The following is a 19,002-nucleotide window of genomic DNA, read 5'->3' as shown; positions in this document are numbered from 1 at the left end:
GGGCTCAACAGATATTTCTTAATATACGCTAAGCCCTGTATGAGACTCTAGATCTACCAAAGCAAGCAAAGCCCCTGTAGTAGCCCTGAGGGAGCTCACAGTCTAGCGGGAAAGCCAGACACGGAACTAGCAGTTACAGCCTGGGGAAGGAGCAATAGATATGAAGAGAGGCACACCTAGCCCGGAATGTCCAGTAAAAACTGTCCCCAAGCTTTTAACACAGCAGTAGAAGACCAAGGACATACTTTTAAGAAAACTGTCTACTTTGAGAAACCTTGATAAAAACTTGTAAGTGTAAATTTTAGGTATTACAGCTATCTTGAGGATACACAGCCTTGGTAATTCTTTATCTTAAAAAAATGCTTTTCCTAAGTGTATTCCCTTATTTTGGACATTACACAGCTTGTTTGGAATCAGTATAAATGATACAAAGTACAGGACACAAAAAATAATTTTCCTCCCATCTTTCTCCTTCTGGCTAATACATTCACGTGAGACAGATGAACAGAAAATGTCCAAAATGTATTACATATGTACATGCAGGGGCTCCATAAGAACACGAGGCCAGAGGCTGCACTGGGCTCTTGAGGCTTCATGCCATCTGGACTAAGAAGGGGGTGCAGGGCTTTGGGACTTCAAAGGGAAAGCAGGCAATTCACTGGTAGATGAGAAAGAGCAAACATATGGTAAACAAATGTGCCAGAAACAATGGGACACAGAGGGCAGTCCAACAAACAAGCTTTGCTGGATTTCTCCCTATCCGCCACACTCAATTCATATATGTGAGGGTAAATATTCTAAGGTTTCCTTCCTGAAGCAGGTTTTTTCATCTTAGTTCCTTTAGGCAGATAAGGGGGAGGGTCAAAGGTTCTTTCTTAGTCTTTTGTTTAATAACCAGCTTAAAACCATTTGGCCCCCAAGTCATATTTTGGGGTGGCAAACTCCGGTCCCCTTCAAAGGGAGGATGTAACTCTTACAGAAGTATCTCTAGTTTTTCCATTTTGATATATATTGTAAAATCAAGTTAGCCAACAATTTAGAAATTTCCTAATGGGAAGTTGGATGAGGAACCAGACTCCAAACTGGTTCCCAATGGTCCCTGAGGCTTCTTGGTATCCATGCCATTGGCCGCCCCATCCTTACCCCCCGTTATACCTGAGTCAGTCTGTGTAACCAATAAAATATGGCAGTGTGACGGTGTAGCACTTCAGGTTAGAAAAAACTTCTTTGTGTTCTTCACTCCCTTGAATAACTTGCTCTGGAAGAAGCTGGCTGCTCTAAGCAATTCTATGAAGAGGCCTAAGTGGTGAGGAAGTGAAGCCTCAGGCTAACAGCCACCTGAGTAAGTTTAGAAATGAATCCTCCAGATCCAGCTAATAGCTTAATTGCAACTTCATTAGAAACCCTGGTCCTGAACTGTCCAACTAAGCAGCTCCTGGGTCCTCAGAAACTTTGAAATAATAAATATTTGCTATTTAAGCTGATAAGTTTTGGGGTAGTTTGTTATACAACAATGGATCACTAAACTAACAGGTTTTGAGGACTTTTGCTATGAAATGAGGCCAAAACAATAAACATATTTTAGGTATTCAAAAATAAACAACTTGAGCAGGTAGACGGTTCTAGTTACTTGAGATGCTTCTCTCAGTACTTATCTTCACTGATTAAAAAGGCTTTATATGGACACAGCACATACATAACCCATCACCTAATTTTTGGCTAAAGTATTTAAAATATAAAGCTTTCATTTTTTTTTTTGCTATTTTATTAGCAACATGAAGTGCTAAATTTGAATGTCCGATTTTAAAACTATATCAAATTTAGTTTGTAGAGCCCTGGCCGGTGTAGCTCAGTGGATTAAGCACAGGCCCGCGAACCAGAGGATCGCGGTTCAATTCCCAGTCAGGGTACATGCCTGGGTTGCAGGCTGGTTCCCTGCAGGCCAGTTCCCAGCAGGGGATGCATGAAAGGCAACCATACATTGATGTTTCTCTCCCTCTCTCCTTCCCCTCTAAAGATAAGTAAATAAAAAATCTAAAAAAAAATTTAGTTTGTAGAAGAAAATATGATCAGCTCTATAGATACACTGAGTTTTTAAGGAAATAAGAAGTTGATTAAAATATCCCAAGCACATAAACTCTGTGAAAGTTAGTAATGGAGTACATGAGCAGTGGTAGAGTGTGTGTGACGGAGCAGTTGAATAAGCACAGGTTAACTACCTCAGAGCAAGATTTCAACCCAAACCAGAATAGCTTAACTACACAAAGGTTTTATGAACAGTGAAGTAACAGAGAGCATACATCTGTTTTTCAAGAAGTGTTAATGGTCAAGGTTTTTAGTGCCATTGGTGCTCCTTCCTGTCTGCATGAGGAACCCACCCACGAGGAGACAAGACTCTCAGGTTAGCAGGAACGGATCCCTCCTTTTAAGAGGGAAAGAGATGTTGTCTAAGCAGGCACACCTGCTTCAAATTCTGTATGGAACAAGATGATGGGACAAATAAATATATAAAAATTTAGGATAAAGAGACTCTAGGATGTAATTTCATAGAGCTTTAGTTTAAATCTCTAAGCGAAGTTTGGCTGTCCAGATACACTCTGGCCAATTCCAGAGCTCCAAATGAAAAGACAAAGTGAACAGCAGCTGTGGACATAGGAGCAAAAACAGGTCCTCAATCCCCCATCCCCATGTCTCTACCCCTGTGTTCCTTTTGCTTTTATTTATTGTGTTCTGGTGTATTTCACAGGCCTTATCTCAGTGCCCTTGTACAACAGAGTAGCAATCATATACGATTTGAGCTGAACCATGATTAATCTTCAGTAAGAAATATGTAACTGCTTAATCTACTGAGTGAGCAGTAACTGTAAACACACACCATGGGATATAGTGAACACTTGCTTCTATGTGCAAGGGGTTACTGGATCCATCCAATTCATAATCCAACCCACCAACGGGAGATTTCTTTCAAAGAGCCAGTCTAAGGCACTTCCCTGGCTAAAAAACAAACAAACAAACAAACAAAACCAACAAAAGCAAACAAACAAAAAAGCCCCAAAACCTTCACTAGTTACCTGTTACTTGCAAGGTATAGTTCAAAGCATTTAACAGGACAAAACTCCAGGACAGTAGATAAAGCCTTAAAAATGCCTTCTAATCATAATGGCTTTTCTAGGAAAAATCAATCTCAGATCTTAATGATTTGCTAAAGCAGGTGCTTCAAGAGAAACCAGTCCTGGCCACCTCCTCCTGCTGCTCCCTGTGCTGCTTGTTCGGTGTGGACCTGGTACCTCTTATTGTGAAGCAGGTGCTGGAGAGACTCGGGTGCTTGCCACAGTCAAGGAAAAGCCCAAGGAAGGAGTCCAGACTGAGAGCAATCACATTAATCTGAAGGTAGGGGAGCAGGATGGATCTGGGATGCAGGGTAAGGTTAAGAGGCATACACCACTTAGTAAACTAATGAAAGCCTATTGTGAACGACAAGCGTTTGTCAATGAGGCAGATCAGATTCTGAACTGACAGGCAGCCAATCAATGAAACAGATACACCTGAACAGTTGGATGTGGAGGATGAAGATACAATTGTGTTCCAGCAGCACACAGGAGGTATCTGAGAAAGGGGAACCTTCTTTACTCCAGAACTCTGTTCATCCAGACCAAGAAGACACTCTCAATTATAAAACCGTAATTTGGTTCCACCACACCCTGACCACTACTGTATAGTTTTCTCTTATTTCATTTCCCTTTCCCATTCCTTTCTTGTATACCAAGTAACTGATGTATGTGTACAAGTATCTGCATTTAAAAAAACTAAATGGCCAATGGTATTACACATTTTTTAAAAAACCCTCACCTGAGGATATGTTTCTCTTCCACTGATTTTAGAGAGGTGAAAAGAGGGAGGGAAGAAGAGGGAATGAAAGATTGATGTGAGAGAAACATGGGTCGGTTGCCTCCCACATGTGCCTTGAGCAGGTCTCGAACCTGCAATATTCTGATGTACAAGATGATGCTCCAACCAAATAAGCCAACCAGCCAGTGCCCATTGGTATGTTTTAATAGACATCAAGTGGAGATAGATGGGGAAAAATACTGGTTCTGTGAAAATACTCCTTTTTCCATTAGTGGCATGCTCATTCCGCTCTGATCTTTATATTCCAGTAAGTTACTTTGCTCTCCTTGTTTAACAAAAAAAGGACATAAAAATCCTTGCAATACCTTGTTCAATTGGAAAATTTTAATGTTTTCATCTGTCACTGTAAAACCAAGAACAATTTTCAAACTTTTTTTGTACATAGCTGTTACATGTAGAACAATCTGTCTTTAAATAGGGATAAATTACTCTAGAAGAAGTGAATCCTAGCCCTGGGTGGTGTGGCTCAGTTGGTTGGAGTGTTGCCCCATAAACTGAACAGTCATGGGTTTGGGTGAAGACAAAAAAAACCCCCGAGTCCCTAGATAGTTTTCCTTTCAGTCAAATATCTTGTTGTTTAAATAAATTTATTTAAAATTTAAAGAGAGAGGGGGAGGAAAAAAACTTAGAGAGAGCGAGAGCAAGGGAGAGACATTAAGAGACAGAGAGAGGACTTCCGGCCAAGATGGAGGCATAGGTGGACACACTGTGCCTTCTCCCACAATCAAGTTTGAATTCAACAAAGGTTTAGTAAACAAAGACACAGCCAAAGAACAGAAAATTGAACTATATGGAAGTCCAACAACAACGAACCCTTCAACCGGTAAGAGGGGCGGAACCAGCAGCGGAGCAGGGTTGAGCAGGAAAGATCCCCTGACCCAGGCACACAGGTAGCGCGGACCCAGTCGGGGTGCGGGGCAGACTGACCGCAGTCCCACTTTCGTGCACAGTGAGACGGATCACACAGGCCCCAGTGGGCGAACCCAGTGGTGGAGGGCTGACAGCAGTGGCACATTCGAGTGCAGTGGGACAAAACATGTGGGCCCCGGTGAGAGTGGCAGCTGCGGCGGCAGAGGCAGGAGGCGGCAGACGGAACCGCCATTGCTCCTCTTTGACCCTGCCCCCACGCACAGCGTCATAACCCAGCGACTGAGTTGCCCTGCTCTGGTGAACACCTAGACCTCTGATCCTCATACATAATAGGCAAGAACAGTCCAAAATATGGCTCAAGAACTCAAAGCCCCAGAGCCGATAACTCTAAGTGACCAAGAAATAGCCAGCCTCTCAGATGCACAGTTCAAAACACTGGTCATCAGGATGCTCACAGAACTGGTTGATTATAGTCACAAATTAGAGGAACATATGAAGGCTAAACTAATTGAAATGAAGGGAGATGCACAGGAAACCAATAGTGATGGAAAGGAAACTGGGACTCAAATCAATGGAATGGACCAGAAGGAAGAACAAAACATCCCACCAGAAAGGAATGAAGAAATGAGAATTCAAAAAAATGAGGAGAGGCTTAGGAACCTCCAGGACATCTTTAAACGTTCCAACATCCGGATTATAGGGGTACCAGAAGGGGGAAAGAAACAGCCACGAGTGGAAAACTTATTTGAACAAATAATAAAGGAGAACTTCCCCAGTCTGGCAAAGGAAATAGACTTCCAGGAAATCCAGGAAGCTCAGAGAGTCCCAAAGAAGTTGGACCCAAGAAGGAACACACCAAGGCACATCATAATTACATTAGCCAAGATTAAAATGAAGGAGAGAATCCTAGAAGCAGCAAGAGATAAGGGGACAGTCACCTACAAAGGAGTACCCATCAGACTGTCAGTGGATTTCTCAAAAGAGACCTTACAGGCAAGAAGGGGCTGGAAAGAAGTATTCCAAGTCATGAAATCCAAAGACCTACAGCCAAGATTGCTTCATCCAGCAAAGCTTTTATTTAGAATGGAAGGACAGATAAAGTGCTTCTCAGATAAGGGCAAGTTCAAGGAGTTCATCATCACCAAGCCCTTATTATATGAAATGCTAAAGGGACTTATATAAGAAAAAGAAGATGAAAAATATGAACAGTGAAAGGACAGCAAACTCACAGTTATTAACAACCACACCTAAAACAAAAGCAAACCAAGAGGACAGCTAGATCAGGAGTGGAACCATAGAAATGAAGAACACATGGAGGGTTAGCAACAGGGGAGTGGGAAGAAGAGAAGGGGGGAGAAGGTACAGAAAATAGCATAGACAGTAGGTAGAAAATAGGGGGGTGGGGCAAGAATAGTATGGGAAATATAGAATCTAAAGAACCTGAGACACGTGGTTACAAACTAAGGGGGGGAGAATGGTGGAGGGAGGTGCGGGTGGAGGGGAATGAAGCGGGGGGGAATAGAACAACTGTAATGGTACAATCAATAAAATATATATAAAAAAGAAAACAAAACAACAACAACAACAACAAAAAGAGACAGAGAGAGATTGAGAGACAGGAGTTCTGTTCCCCAGGCTAACTAGAAGGAATTCTCACCTCTGGCTCTGCAGCCAAGAGTTTCTGGCTTAGATCCTGGGGTGGCTGAAGGTGAGAAAGAATGCACCCCTCTTCTATGGTTCCATAGGCTAACTTTATGACTTCCTCTAACTCACTCTATTGCAATTGCCAGCTTCCTTGCCTGTATTTCCTCTCTTCATCAAAAGTTTTATTATGATAGGGACTGAGTATTGCCAGGACCTGGCACAGTGCCTCATACCAGACATCCAACAAGTATTTGCTAAACGAATGGATATAAAACCATTGAAGCCTGGAGACAATGTGGAGTAACAAAAAAAAAAAATCATCATCATCTCAATTCTCAACTCTATAACTATCATTTTGACTTTGAGTAAAAAATTATCTGGACTTTTTCCCTGATAAGCAAAAATGGTAAAAGAATGGATTGCTAAGACCTCCTCCAACATTCTAATTCTATATACATGTATATGAGCCATGTTTAAAATTATAAGATCGATTTTTAAATAAACACACCATGATTAGTAAGTGCAAATGAACATTAGATGTAGATACTTTGGCAAGTTACGCATTCAATTATGGAAACCAATTTGGAATTCTGCAAAATTCTTGTTTCTAATTCAAAGCCATATCAAATTTAGCTTTTCAAAGACGTACAAAAGCAACATATATTTATTACTAAAAATAAATCAGAAATCATAAAAGGAGAAGAGAACTGACCTACAATCATAGAGACAGAAGCACTACTGTAGACTGGGTATAAATCTTTTTGAGTCTTCCTGCTATGAACATATCCTGTATGTCTACATTATTTCTTAATAAAACCAGGGCTATTCTACACTGGTTGGTCTTCTACTTAATATATATAGTATGAATATCTCCTCCACATACTTTGTAAGCACAGTAGTCTAGAGTGGTAATATTAACTTAACCAATGACCCATTGTTGGATATTTGGGTTGTTTACCCATCACTATTACTAAAAAAATGCTACACTAAAGGTTAGTTAACATTTTGTGCACACAATTATGTCCTCAGAGTAAATTTCCAGAAATGAATGTTTTGGAGCAAGTCTGTACATAGTTGTTTTGTATGCATTTTTTTCCTCGTTAGTAGCAGATTTCCATCTTTTTGATAGTAGACATAGTTCCCTGGAAGGAGGCAAAAGTTACTGAGGTCAAGTTAAGCGAGAGATCAAAGTAGGCAATATTATTTTTGGTTGGAAGCCTCTGACTGTTCAGCAATGTGACTCAAAGTAGCTCTGAAGACAGTTCCAACAGGCATTCCTGTTGCTGGCAATTGGCTCATTATCAAAGTAAGCACATCACTTCCCAAAGACACAACTATGATGGGGACAGATGTAAGCAGAGATGCTTTCTTCAGATTCATTACTTTGCAGTTATATCTCATTCACACACAGAAAGCCTTAACATTTGGGTCAATCAATTCATTTTAAACAGCTGTAATGGTTCTCCTAACTTAAATACTTGCAGTATTTTTTCTAGTAAGACATTCTCACTAAACTCTCATTTTGGCACTCAAATGACAGTTCGTATACATTATCTTTTAAATTTTTATACTACCACTAAAAATATAGATGTTATTATCTCCATTTTATGAAAGAGGAAATGAAGACTCAGAGAAGATAAATGATTTGCCCAAAGCAACACAGCTGACAAAAGGCAGAGTCAGGATGCCAATTTGGTTCTGTTTAGCCTCAATATCTCATTCTTTTTGTTTTCTGATCCAGCCACGTAGCATCTTTGAATAATTCTTAAATGTATCATTAGAGGGTTGTTCAATTCTTAACTGCTATGATTAAAATTTCTTAATGGCTCTATCACTACCAGTGAATAATCCTTCTCTTTTTTTAATCTGGAAGTGAACTAAACAAAACTGAAGGTATTACTTATGAATAGGCTTTCTTATATGCTTAAGAAAAAATGGCAGTAACTACAAAAACCCATTTATTCAATTTAAATAAAGTAAATATTGATACTAGACTTTACATTTAGAGAGACCTGTGAGTCATGTTTAACAATAACCATAATAAAAGAGGAAAAAATAGAGCAGTAAGTTAAATAAAAGGCTAATAAAACCTGGAGGAAACAGCTCAGTGTTTTCTTTTAAGCCCCAAAGAACACCAAACATATATATGTTGCACAAAGAGTCATTTTAAGAGAAGTCTTATTAACAATCCAATAGTAGAGTCAGCACTAAAAATTTCAATGATATCCAACTCAAAAATGCATAGGGAGAGTAAAGTTGTTTTATTAAATCATGCACATCACGTGAGTTAGTGCAAATAGTTTAATCTGTACTCCAGAAATTCTATTGTACTTTATATCTTTACAAAATAGATTTAAAACAATTATTTACTTTAAAAAATGTAATTCTGAAGTTAAGCATTTCAGAACAATATTTGCAATAACCTATATACAAGAGGTACTGGGTACCACTGGCATATTAGCATTCTGTGGTAGAGTGGCTTCCTGCAACAGAAAATGATGAAATGAACCATATATGATGGTATTTTCTACAAGTCATCTGTGACTAATTCCTCCATAACTCTAGTGATCCTCCCAACAGCAAATCCCACATAGCTTAAAATATAACCTTTAAAGTACAAACAATGACTGCCAAAGATCACAAGGCAAATTACATCCTAAACTTCTATTTCAGTATTTGGCTAGGCCTGTGGACTGCCACAGAACATTTGAGCCAGCTCACTGACATTCCCTCCCAGTCTCCATTGGCTGAAAAATTTCTATGAGATACTTCAGGATATTCTATGATCTAAATAAACTTTATTGACGTAACTGTGGTGCTGCACAAAACCACTTCTGTGTTTTAAATTTATGATATCAAGCAGTGTTTAGGTGCTTCACTGTGCATGGAACACTATTAATCTTGGGAATAGTGCTTCTCATTAACCGAACACCCTGATTAACAATGAAAAAAAAACCCCAACCATTTGCATACCCAACCAGGAAATCTGCTGATGGTTAACAGCTTACCTTGAACATGAATTAGCTTTGAAATATCATAATCAAATTAAGTCAGTAAAAGCTTATCTAAAGAGATATTCTTTCTTCAATTAAACATGCTTTGGAGGAAGAGATGATAGAAAAAAAAATCATGCTTCCTAAAATGTTGTATATGAAAAAGTAACCTTTAAAGAAAATATCTCTTTAAATACATGAGGTTTAATAAATTACATTCCAATTGACTCAACAGTTTGGTTTACTGCACTGAAGTTATATAATTACTATGTTTTTGCTCCCAGGAATACTTCAGTTTGCTCAAGAAAATACACACTCTCATGGAAAGTTGTTCAAAGTTGATGTCCTCCACATCATCAAGTCACATTAAGGCCGAACAAGCGTGCACAAATTCCCCAAATTATCACTAGAACAGAATATTTTCCAAGTGTATTATATTTCCTTAAAAAAAATTCACACAAAGAGTTGTCTCTAAGTCTTGTTCCCAATAGCTCAGTGGTTTTATAACAAGTAAAAATGGCGTAAATATGTAAAAAATATATATATGTATATATTTCAAACCGATAGGCACTGAGCACACAGGGCCTCTCTTCCCATGTATGTATTGATTGTTTGGTTTGGGTAGTTATCGAATCAGAAAAGTGAGTTATTTGTCATTAGAATTCAGAGTAAAATACCCATAAATTTAATGTTATAAATAATTTGGTGTACCAAGAAGCCTACTTTAGGCCACCATAATATTCAGAATCTCAACATACTAATTTAAAAATTACATGAAAAACTGCAAGCAAATTATTGCTTACAATAAAGTCACAATTTTACATTCTCTTTATAGACACATTTTATATAATTTAAAGCAATGACCCTACAGCTGTATTCTTGCACTTCTGCTGTTTTAAGAGGTAAAAAGGAAGAAAATGGTTCTGTTTGTCCCCAGCACAAGTGTGATGCCAGCTTCTAGAGGGAGGACGGTGTACGGACCCAAGAAACGCTCTCATGGAGAAGCTCTGGCCAGACCTGGCACATACAGCACGATGGCTGTTACTGCAACCAGGGCAGCCAGCACGGGCATCCAGGGCCAGGGTTTCTGTGTGGAAAGAAACCAAGAGTCAATATCACATTCTCTCCTCTCTTTTCATACACCTATTAACCCCTTGGGTTCCAGAGAGTCCTGAATACTTAGAATGTTAGAAAAAACCTTATCTTTGCATAAGAGTAAATTATAAAAAAATAAATAAAGTTGAGGGAGTACAGGTATAAGGAGAGCCATAATAGCAGGAATTCTTTTAGAGGACCACTGTGTAGAAGAAGCCTGATGCATTTCAGGCAAGTCCTGGGCAGTTTTCAATTTTGTTATAGCTGAAACCTAATAGTGACTTCTAAGAAACCCTCTGGGCTCAGCCTGCTTTATTTACTCCGGTACCCATAAATTAAAACTAACTGATGTACATGGATGTCTGGAGTATACTTCTGCCTAAAATGTTTATTTCTTGATAAAAACCAGACTCACATGGTAGGGTAGTTTTATACAAAAGGCTGGTGAGTAAGGTGATAGAAAGAAAATGGTCTAAGCTTTGATCCTTTAATTTGAAACCACATAAGACAATATCAGATGGGATTCAAGATGGGGAGGTGCTACTCAGGGACTCTGCCCAGCTGATACTTTTGGTAAAGACCATGTCCAGTGCAATTATATCATGTGATCATCTCATATGGTCTACTAACATGCAAGCATGGTGGAGGCAAGCATGGATGGGCTGTTCTCTGTTAACTTTCAGAGGGCTTTACAGTATCAACTTGATTTTGGTTGATAAAGCTTTATTTTCACTAGTGTTCTTATTGAGAAAACTGGCTTTTAAGGAAATTTTCTAATCTTGCAAAACAGGGCTCAGAAAGATACAGGATAGGTTTACTCTTATAAGTAAATGCACACTGGGGTTGACACTGTGAGGCAATGGTCCATTATGCTAATCTCATCCTTCTTCATCTTCATAGCCATAGTGTAAATATAGGCAAGGGTTGAAACAAAGAAACTCTACACTATGGAGAAGAAGAGGTAAGGGAGGAGGGGAAGAAAGCTGGCTGAAAATCTCAAACGGGCAAACTCTTCATTTCTCATTAAAATTTGATTAAAAATATAATTGGGAAGGGGAATTAGTATTGCAGAAATTCATTGTTTACTCCAGTTTGCTAGAGACAAAAACTCCGTTAAAGGCAAAATATTAACAACTGGTTAGGTTGGAATTAATTCATGGTTAGCATTACTACAAAGGAAACAAGACAAAATGTTATGTGATTAGTTGATTGTTCAGTTCATTCATATGACACACTACATGGCACACTAAATGAAGGGTTTGCTCCAGGTAGTGAAATACCTGTGTGGTTTTGCCATGCATTATATTACAAATATGGCACAAACACGTGACGGGGACAAACAGACAAGGACTCAACAGTAGTGCTTGTACCTTTCTCTACCACAATGGACCGAAACACCAAAACAGGAAAGCCAGGAATAGGCCGATGAATACGGCTGGGACGGGTTGTAATATGGAAGGCTAAAGAAGGGAAGGGATATTAAAATCATTTTATGCTATACGAAAATCAGATAAGATGATTTAAACCCAAAAAGGGTGTGAGGAAGGGTAGAAAGACTGAGGAAATAGAAGTAATAGCACTCAGGTTTTACATTGACTCAAACATTTTAAAGACATCTAATACAATCCAGAATGACGGACTGTGGTGTGTAAGGTGGCAAACTACCAGTCTAAAAGGACCAGCTGGAAGCGATGGTTGATGTGGGTGTCCCTAACATTCTAATGAAATGCAGTACGTTCAGACAGAGCAATGAAAATACCTCAATCGCTTATGCTCTGCTTACAGTATATTACTTTTGTCCCATGCCTAGAATACATTATTTGACAATGGCTATACTGGAAATGGCTGAAGTTTCTCTCTCCATCAAAACTTATTTTTAAATACCAAAACTTTTTTTTGCCTGAGATGATATTTGTTTAAAGCTTAAAAATAAATGCTCTGTGGTATGTGCTTTCCAAGCCAAGCAAGAGACCTGACACAATGTATGACAAACATTTGGTATATAAAGACAGGCAGCCATGTCTCAGGGCTTTCAGTTATATTAGCAAATATAATCTATTATATTAAATTACCCCAGTGAATTTATTACATAGTAATATTGGACCACAAGTCCAATATCATAAAAAAGGAAATTCACCCTTGAGGTAAATTATTTGTACAACTATAAATAGCAAGGTTACTTTTGAAAAAAATTCCAAATGGTATAGGGGATCCATTCTGATTATGCTAGATGTCTTCATAGGTTAATTCAGTAGAAAGCAGAATGAAATTCCATACTCAAAGGGATATAAATTAACATAAAAGAGAGGAGTAACCAAACTTGGAATGAAACCTTATGATGTGATTTTAGGAGAGTTCTGTAATCTACATTTTCAAAATAAACCCAATACAATTTTGCTTAGCATAAAGCCTTCAGACGCAATTTATCAATTTCTAAAAAGCTTCTAACTAAGTAACAAGCTTTTTTTTCCTCAAAAAACAGACTTTTTTTTTAGCAAAGGACAGTTGGACAAATTCACGAGCATTCTGTGACGGCCATGCAACATCACTCTTCTGTATTTGTGCTGCAAGTTAAGCAGAGTGCCTTCCTCTGCAGGAAGTGTGTGACTCATGCCCGCTGCAGTGTCCAAGCCATGACAAAGTATTGACTAGTCAGAGCACAACCAACCACACTGAACATCACCCATCAGCAAGGCCCCACAAAGGCAATGATCACCAAAACATGTAACATAACATTTAAAGACCATCTGCCTTTCTAGCAAATGAAAAACAAACTGATATCATTAACCTCATTTTATACCAAAACGCTCTAACTACACACACACACACACACACACCACGCTCTACAGAAACTCACCAATACTTCCTAATATTTATAAGAGGTCAAAAAGACACTAAGTTTTTTAGAAATGTGCCTTAATGGGAAAATTATTACTATAAAATGAGAACCATAATTAAGTTTTCATTTTTGGATACAGCCAAATGCTAAGGAGTCAACACGAACTACTCTTTCTTAGGTGGGTCTCTGGTGGTGCTGAAATACAATGCTGCATTTCCTAGCAGGGGAAAAACAAGGGCCACATGACAGTTTAATTAATGACAGAACTTCAGATTCATCTGGGAAAAGCTGACAGTTCTTAGGCAATTATTTTCTTGCAAACAAGGAAGGTGCTTTCTCCAGGTAGTCGTCAGGCTCTACTAGGCATACAGGTTAAAGAGGCAAATTCTTAAATAAAAAACTTGATAACACAATGATTCCATCCAGGCATTCCATAATGAAAAGTTTAGTTCAGGCTGTAGTTTCTCAAATCAGTAATGAAAGCCTCTGATGAATTACTTCCAGGGCTCTCACCTGCCTTTCAATCAAAGCTAAGGCAAGTTTGCAAAGACTTACATTATTTCCTTTCTCTCGGAGCAGCTTCAGGTTGTCTTTACATTGTTTGAGCTCATCTGTGATTGATTGTTTTTCCTGCTCAGTCATTTCAAACTTCAACTTCAGTTCTGAGAGTACAGTCTGTGTCTTTTCATGCTAAAGGCAAAGAAAAAAGAGTGTGCAGATTCAACTTAAATGGGCATGAAGTTATGGTTCTAGTCAGGGTTATATACCAGACCCTATGAAGTCACCTGCAAGACCAAAGTCAAGCCTTTTTTGTTTTAAGAAGGATAAGAATCATTTGCACTAATGATAAGAATCCTTTAATGTTAACTTGATTCTATGTAAGAATGTTCTGGCTCTGAAGTGAAAAAAAAATTAAGAGAAGTCACCACTGTGTCATTTGTTTCTAATATAAAGGATCATTTTTTCCACTGAGTTAGAGGAGAAAAGTAAAATTTCAAATTGAGCAAAAGAAAACAAGTGAAAAAAACTCCGTAGCTTAATTAAATGGCAAGGTTAGAAAGTACGAGTTTATATTCTGGTTAGCAATGTCAGCCAAGCTATTTTAGTCTTAAAGTAGAAAGCATTAATTCCCATTAGCTCTCCTTCATTTAGCATCATAGGTTATCAAAATGTCCTGGATAAGAGAATTTCTAAGCAAATAAAGCAAAGAAATGTGCCTAAGGTACCAAGCATTATTACTGAGGACATTTCTATCTCTCAACTTAAACTTGTAAGCATCAACTAAAAGTACTTTTTAAAAATGTGTTTCTGATAGATATTTTTCTATAGTGAAACATGCTACTTCCTGCTCTGGAAAACAGTTCACTGTATATAATTTGGTTTTCCTCAGATACACTAGCTAGCCCTCAAACACAGGTGAGGTCAACGAGAAACGGTGTATGGTTTGCCGCTACTTTAAAAATGCCCCCGGAGGCAGGAATTCTAGACTGGTTCCAATTCCAGGTACTGCATCGCATCGTACATGAAAGCTGGGCTGCCAGTCAAAGAACAAAGACTGTTCTGCTGCTGGCTGTGCCTCTTTCTCTGCCTCCGCTGCCCTACTCTGCCGTCTCTGAAGGTTTTAGAAGGAAGAAAGAAAGATAAGGGCTGAGTATGAAATGAATATATCATGTATCTGCTATGGTTTTTTGTCCTCCCTAAACATAGCCCATGAGGCTGGAAAGTTTCCAGTTCCTTTCTGCTTGTATCTTAGAAATTCTTCAATAAAGGACGCACCTTGATATGGTGCTTCTGAATAATGCAAGTTCAGTACCTTGGAGTCATTAGGAGCTTACCATTATGCACTCCAAAGGTAAATACTAAGAAGTATGGAAACGTATAAAAACATTAGTCAGCAGAGGTGGAAGAAGGGAGCTTAGGGTCAGCAGAAATGTCACCAGAAAATGGAAAGATGGGTACAGAAAAGGAGGTAAAATATTAAAGGAGCCTCTTTTTACCTACCAATGTTCCCAGAACAAGTCCATGTGGTATGCCAGGGAATGAATTAAGGGGTAAGAGTCATGGACTTTATGACAGCTTTTTTTGGTGGGGTCTGTGGACTTCCTTCCAGAAGGCAGAAAGTGATGGACAGGCTGCCAAGGCAAATTTAGTGTACCTAGACTAGTCTCTGCATCTTAGAACATAATAAATAATCTGATTCTTAATAATGAGTAATAAAAAATAAGTCAAAAGTGCTGACCTAAATTTTCCCTTACTTTCCCTTTCCACAATTCTTACATCCAGCTTGCCCTTTACACCAAACCACTTAATCATTTCTCCGTTTCAGGGGTTACGAAGCAAAATGACAGGAAGGCAGCTCATTCAGGAAGATCCAGCTGTTTCCCTTCAACATGTGAAGTTGGTGGGAAGAAATCTGGCCTCAGGACAAGGTGGTGAAGCCAAACCATTTTCCTGAGTCAGTCTTTGCAGGGTGACTTGTGTGATCAATGTCTTATGAGTTCATTGATATTCCTACTAAATTAAAAATACACAGTTGCTTTCTTAAGTCACCATTGATGATATACATTATTTTCCTCATAATAGTGAGGATTAAATTGTACTGTTCTCACATATTTTTCTTTGTTAAATGTTCAAATAAAAGCTGCATTCATAAAAATTTAATTGTTGGAGCAAAGGCGACCTTCTGCAGCCTTAGTTTCACACCTTGCTTGGATATCATTTTCACTCCATCTTGTTTTCTAATTCAAAGGTGAGAAACAAGCTCAGTTCTGAATAAAAGGGAAATACCACACCATATTACCAACACCTTCAGTCAGTTTTCTTCTTAAATAACCTTGCTTATCAGCTGGTAATATCAGCCTTTTACAGTGCTGAAGATACATAATGATGACACTATGCACATTAAGCATGACTCTATGAGAGAAAGGAGAACAAAGAGGAAAGGGAATATATGTGCATTAATAAAAGGTAGTAATTCATTTGCAGTGGATTACACAGATATAAGAACCTCATTAAAGAACATTTTAATAACAGACTAGTGTCCAATAGTTGACATCACGACAAATGGAAAGAGAAGCAATTTTACATTACAAGAGTGTGATGACTACACGTCATTTCACAATGGAAAACACTGAACCAGAAAACAGAAAAGAAACATATTGACAAGAACAGATATATTTTTAAATACGCTGCATTTAATGCAATCCAAAGGCTATCAACAATTTAGATGCTGTGACAACATGCCACCGCCATATGTGAAAACAGTTAAAGCATTTTGCACTGATGGCTCAGTGACCAAAAACAGGCAAACAAATAATGCAACAAAACGGTAATGCACTCATAGTAACATACGACAGAATCATCTTCCAACCAGAGCATTCTTCCCAGATTTTGAAAGGATTATGGGATATGGACCGGAAGAACACAAAGTGCTTACAGTATCAAACACTAGGATATGTACTTTGGTACAAAATTTGTGTTCCAACTAAATAAAATGAGATGTGTTTCCAAACACATATCCTTAGGAAGAGGATAAAAATGGACATATTACAGAATCAATATGGTCACATATAATGTTACAGGGTTTTTTTCTTTAGGAACAAACACGAAGACAGCACAATAATCATTTCCAAGTTTAGGATAGTACAAGGAAAGGAAAGTGAGAAGAAAACTGCATTGATTAAACAGATCTTCTAAAAACAATTTTGGGAAAATATCTTATTAAAGAGAAAGAATTGTCTTCAACTTCCTTCTATTTATAATGAATCCTCTGTTTAAGAGAGTCTACAACTGGGATGGGCCCTGACCAGCAAGCAGATCAAGACGCATCAGCCTTCTCTAACCCAGAGCTGGTCAGGAGTCAATGAGGGAGCAGTAAAAGGCTGGAGGGACTGAACAGAGCTCTTATGGCCCCATTGTCAACTTCAAGGCTTCACTCAGGAAGAGGCTACTGGGGTCTTTGTTCCAAAGTCAACACTCACATGCCATTTTTAACATGATTTTTTAAAAATCCACCAAGTCAAGGTTTTAAGCAAAATGACATGAAAAGGGAGCAGGCCTATTTGTGAAGAAGGGGAAAATGGGATGGGGGCGGTGGGAAGAAAGTAAAAGGTCATAGGACATGTGTTTGGCTAGCTGGCTATGAGGTAAATTCTAAGTAACTTTTCAGGCTAGTTTCATCTGAGGGATTTAAACAAGATTATGGTGTGGCCCCACGTTGCTTTCCAAAGTATTTTAAGTTAAATAAGATACTGTTTTGAAAGAGAAACAATGACTTGAGAGATCTCATACAAAGGGCTTACCATACAGGTCAACTAACTGGTACAGAAAAAAAATTTAATATAATTTTGTATATTTATATTTTTGAGGCCAAACCCTACAGATGAATTCTCTATATGGACAATGATATACAGCTTGAAATCTCCAAGCACAGATGTTCCAAGTATCAGGTTTGCGATAGGTAATGTGACTTTATTTCTAACTAGTATGAATATCTGATGCGCTTTTGGCTTTAAGTCCAACCATAACTGGGCTCATAACGTCTTTTCGCTTTACCTCTTTCTGTACATCCTTTGCTTGGCTTTCAGCCTTACTGAGAAGAGTCTTTAAATGAGTTGAATCCTGAAGATGCTGTTCTTTCAAGGATCCCATCTGATTCTCCAGCTCTTTCCTAGTTATCTGCAGGCTACTGAGATCACTGGTAAGCTCTAAACTCTGCTTTTGAGAACTGCAAAATAAACATTGACAGAATTATTCACATAGATGGTAGAGCAGCAAGTCAAATTCCTTACACATTTCACTGGAAGGGACAGAGTGGATTTCAGGGGAGGAAAGACGTGTTTTACATGGTGTAAAGAAATACCACGTATTTGTTGTATTTTTTATTATTAATATCTCTAAACATTAAAAAAGTAATACACATAAATGTGGGAAAAGCTACATAAAGATATGGTTACTGAAAGAAAAAAAGTGCTGAACAGATACTGAGAACATACAATACAGTAATGAGAGTAAATCAGCACATCTTGTTCCTTCAACTAGTTCTTGTTTTTTTTCAAATGTATAATTGGTTTTATATTTTTTATAAGCAGATAATGAGGCTTACTATTTTCTGATATATCTAGTCCTTTCTTTGTTTTCCTCCAAAGCTTGTTTTATATGGGACTTGACCGTGATCACTGAGTTTTTGCTAACCTTAATGCTGTTGAGGAAGGTGACCACAAGGGTAGCAAGAGAGTAATAATGTACTGGGGAGATGGACTAATTAAGATTGGCTTCAAAAATAAACAGGTACTACTTTCATAGTTTTAATAAAAATTCAAACATTGTTTAAATAAAAACAGAACAGGTAACATTTTTAAGGAAAAAAATCTGAATTCTGCAACAAATGTTTGTGGGAAAACATGACTTCACTAAATTTGGTGAAATAAATCTATTGCATTCATTGGTTTGCATGTAAGGTACTGGATGTTAGAAAGATTTAACTGATTAGAGGACTCTTGATCTTTTGTATATTACTACTCTTTATATAACCCTGTTTGAAATCTGGAAGCTGAATGTCTATGTTTCAATAGAATAAATTCTTTTTTTAAAGATTTTATTTATTTATTTATCTTTAGTGGGGAAGGAGAGAGGGAGAGAAACATCAATGTA

At 38.1% G+C, this 19,002-nt stretch overlaps 1 protein-coding gene and 1 pseudogene across 36 annotated transcripts in view; one reads left to right on the top strand and one right to left on the bottom strand.

Annotated features, from left to right (window-relative positions):
* Positions 1-2,322: 2,322 nt before the first annotated feature.
* Positions 2,323-3,610, top strand: LOC118983626 (small ubiquitin-related modifier 3-like; annotated as a pseudogene).
* Positions 3,611-8,661: 5,051 nt separating this feature from the next.
* The window catches only part of SLMAP (sarcolemma associated protein), a 163,689-nt gene continuing 153,348 nt past the window's right edge, over positions 8,662-19,002 (bottom strand). For 21 of the 36 annotated variants that reach the window (XM_037040734.1, XM_037040752.1, XM_037040755.1 and 18 more), the window contains 3 exons: positions 17,905-18,076; positions 13,906-14,040; positions 8,662-10,503 (listed from right to left, as the gene is read on the bottom strand). In XM_037040734.1, the coding sequence (XP_036896629.1) occupies positions 10,411-10,503; positions 13,906-14,040; positions 17,905-18,076 (400 nt within the window). In that variant the 3' untranslated portion in view covers positions 8,662-10,410. Of the gene's footprint in view, positions 10,504-11,881; positions 11,972-13,905; positions 14,041-17,904; positions 18,077-19,002 lie in introns of all 36 variants that reach the window. The other 15 variants (XM_037040736.1, XM_037040737.1, XM_037040754.1 and 12 more) reach the window with 1 other exon arrangement.

This window comes from Sturnira hondurensis, unplaced genomic scaffold, assembly GCF_014824575.4.
Source record: "Sturnira hondurensis isolate 20B ecotype Veracruz unplaced genomic scaffold, ASM1482457v3 Scaffold0002840, whole genome shotgun sequence".
Classification (NCBI taxonomy): domain Eukaryota; kingdom Metazoa; phylum Chordata; class Mammalia; order Chiroptera; family Phyllostomidae; genus Sturnira; species Sturnira hondurensis.
This window is presented reverse-complemented; position numbering and strand designations above follow the sequence as displayed.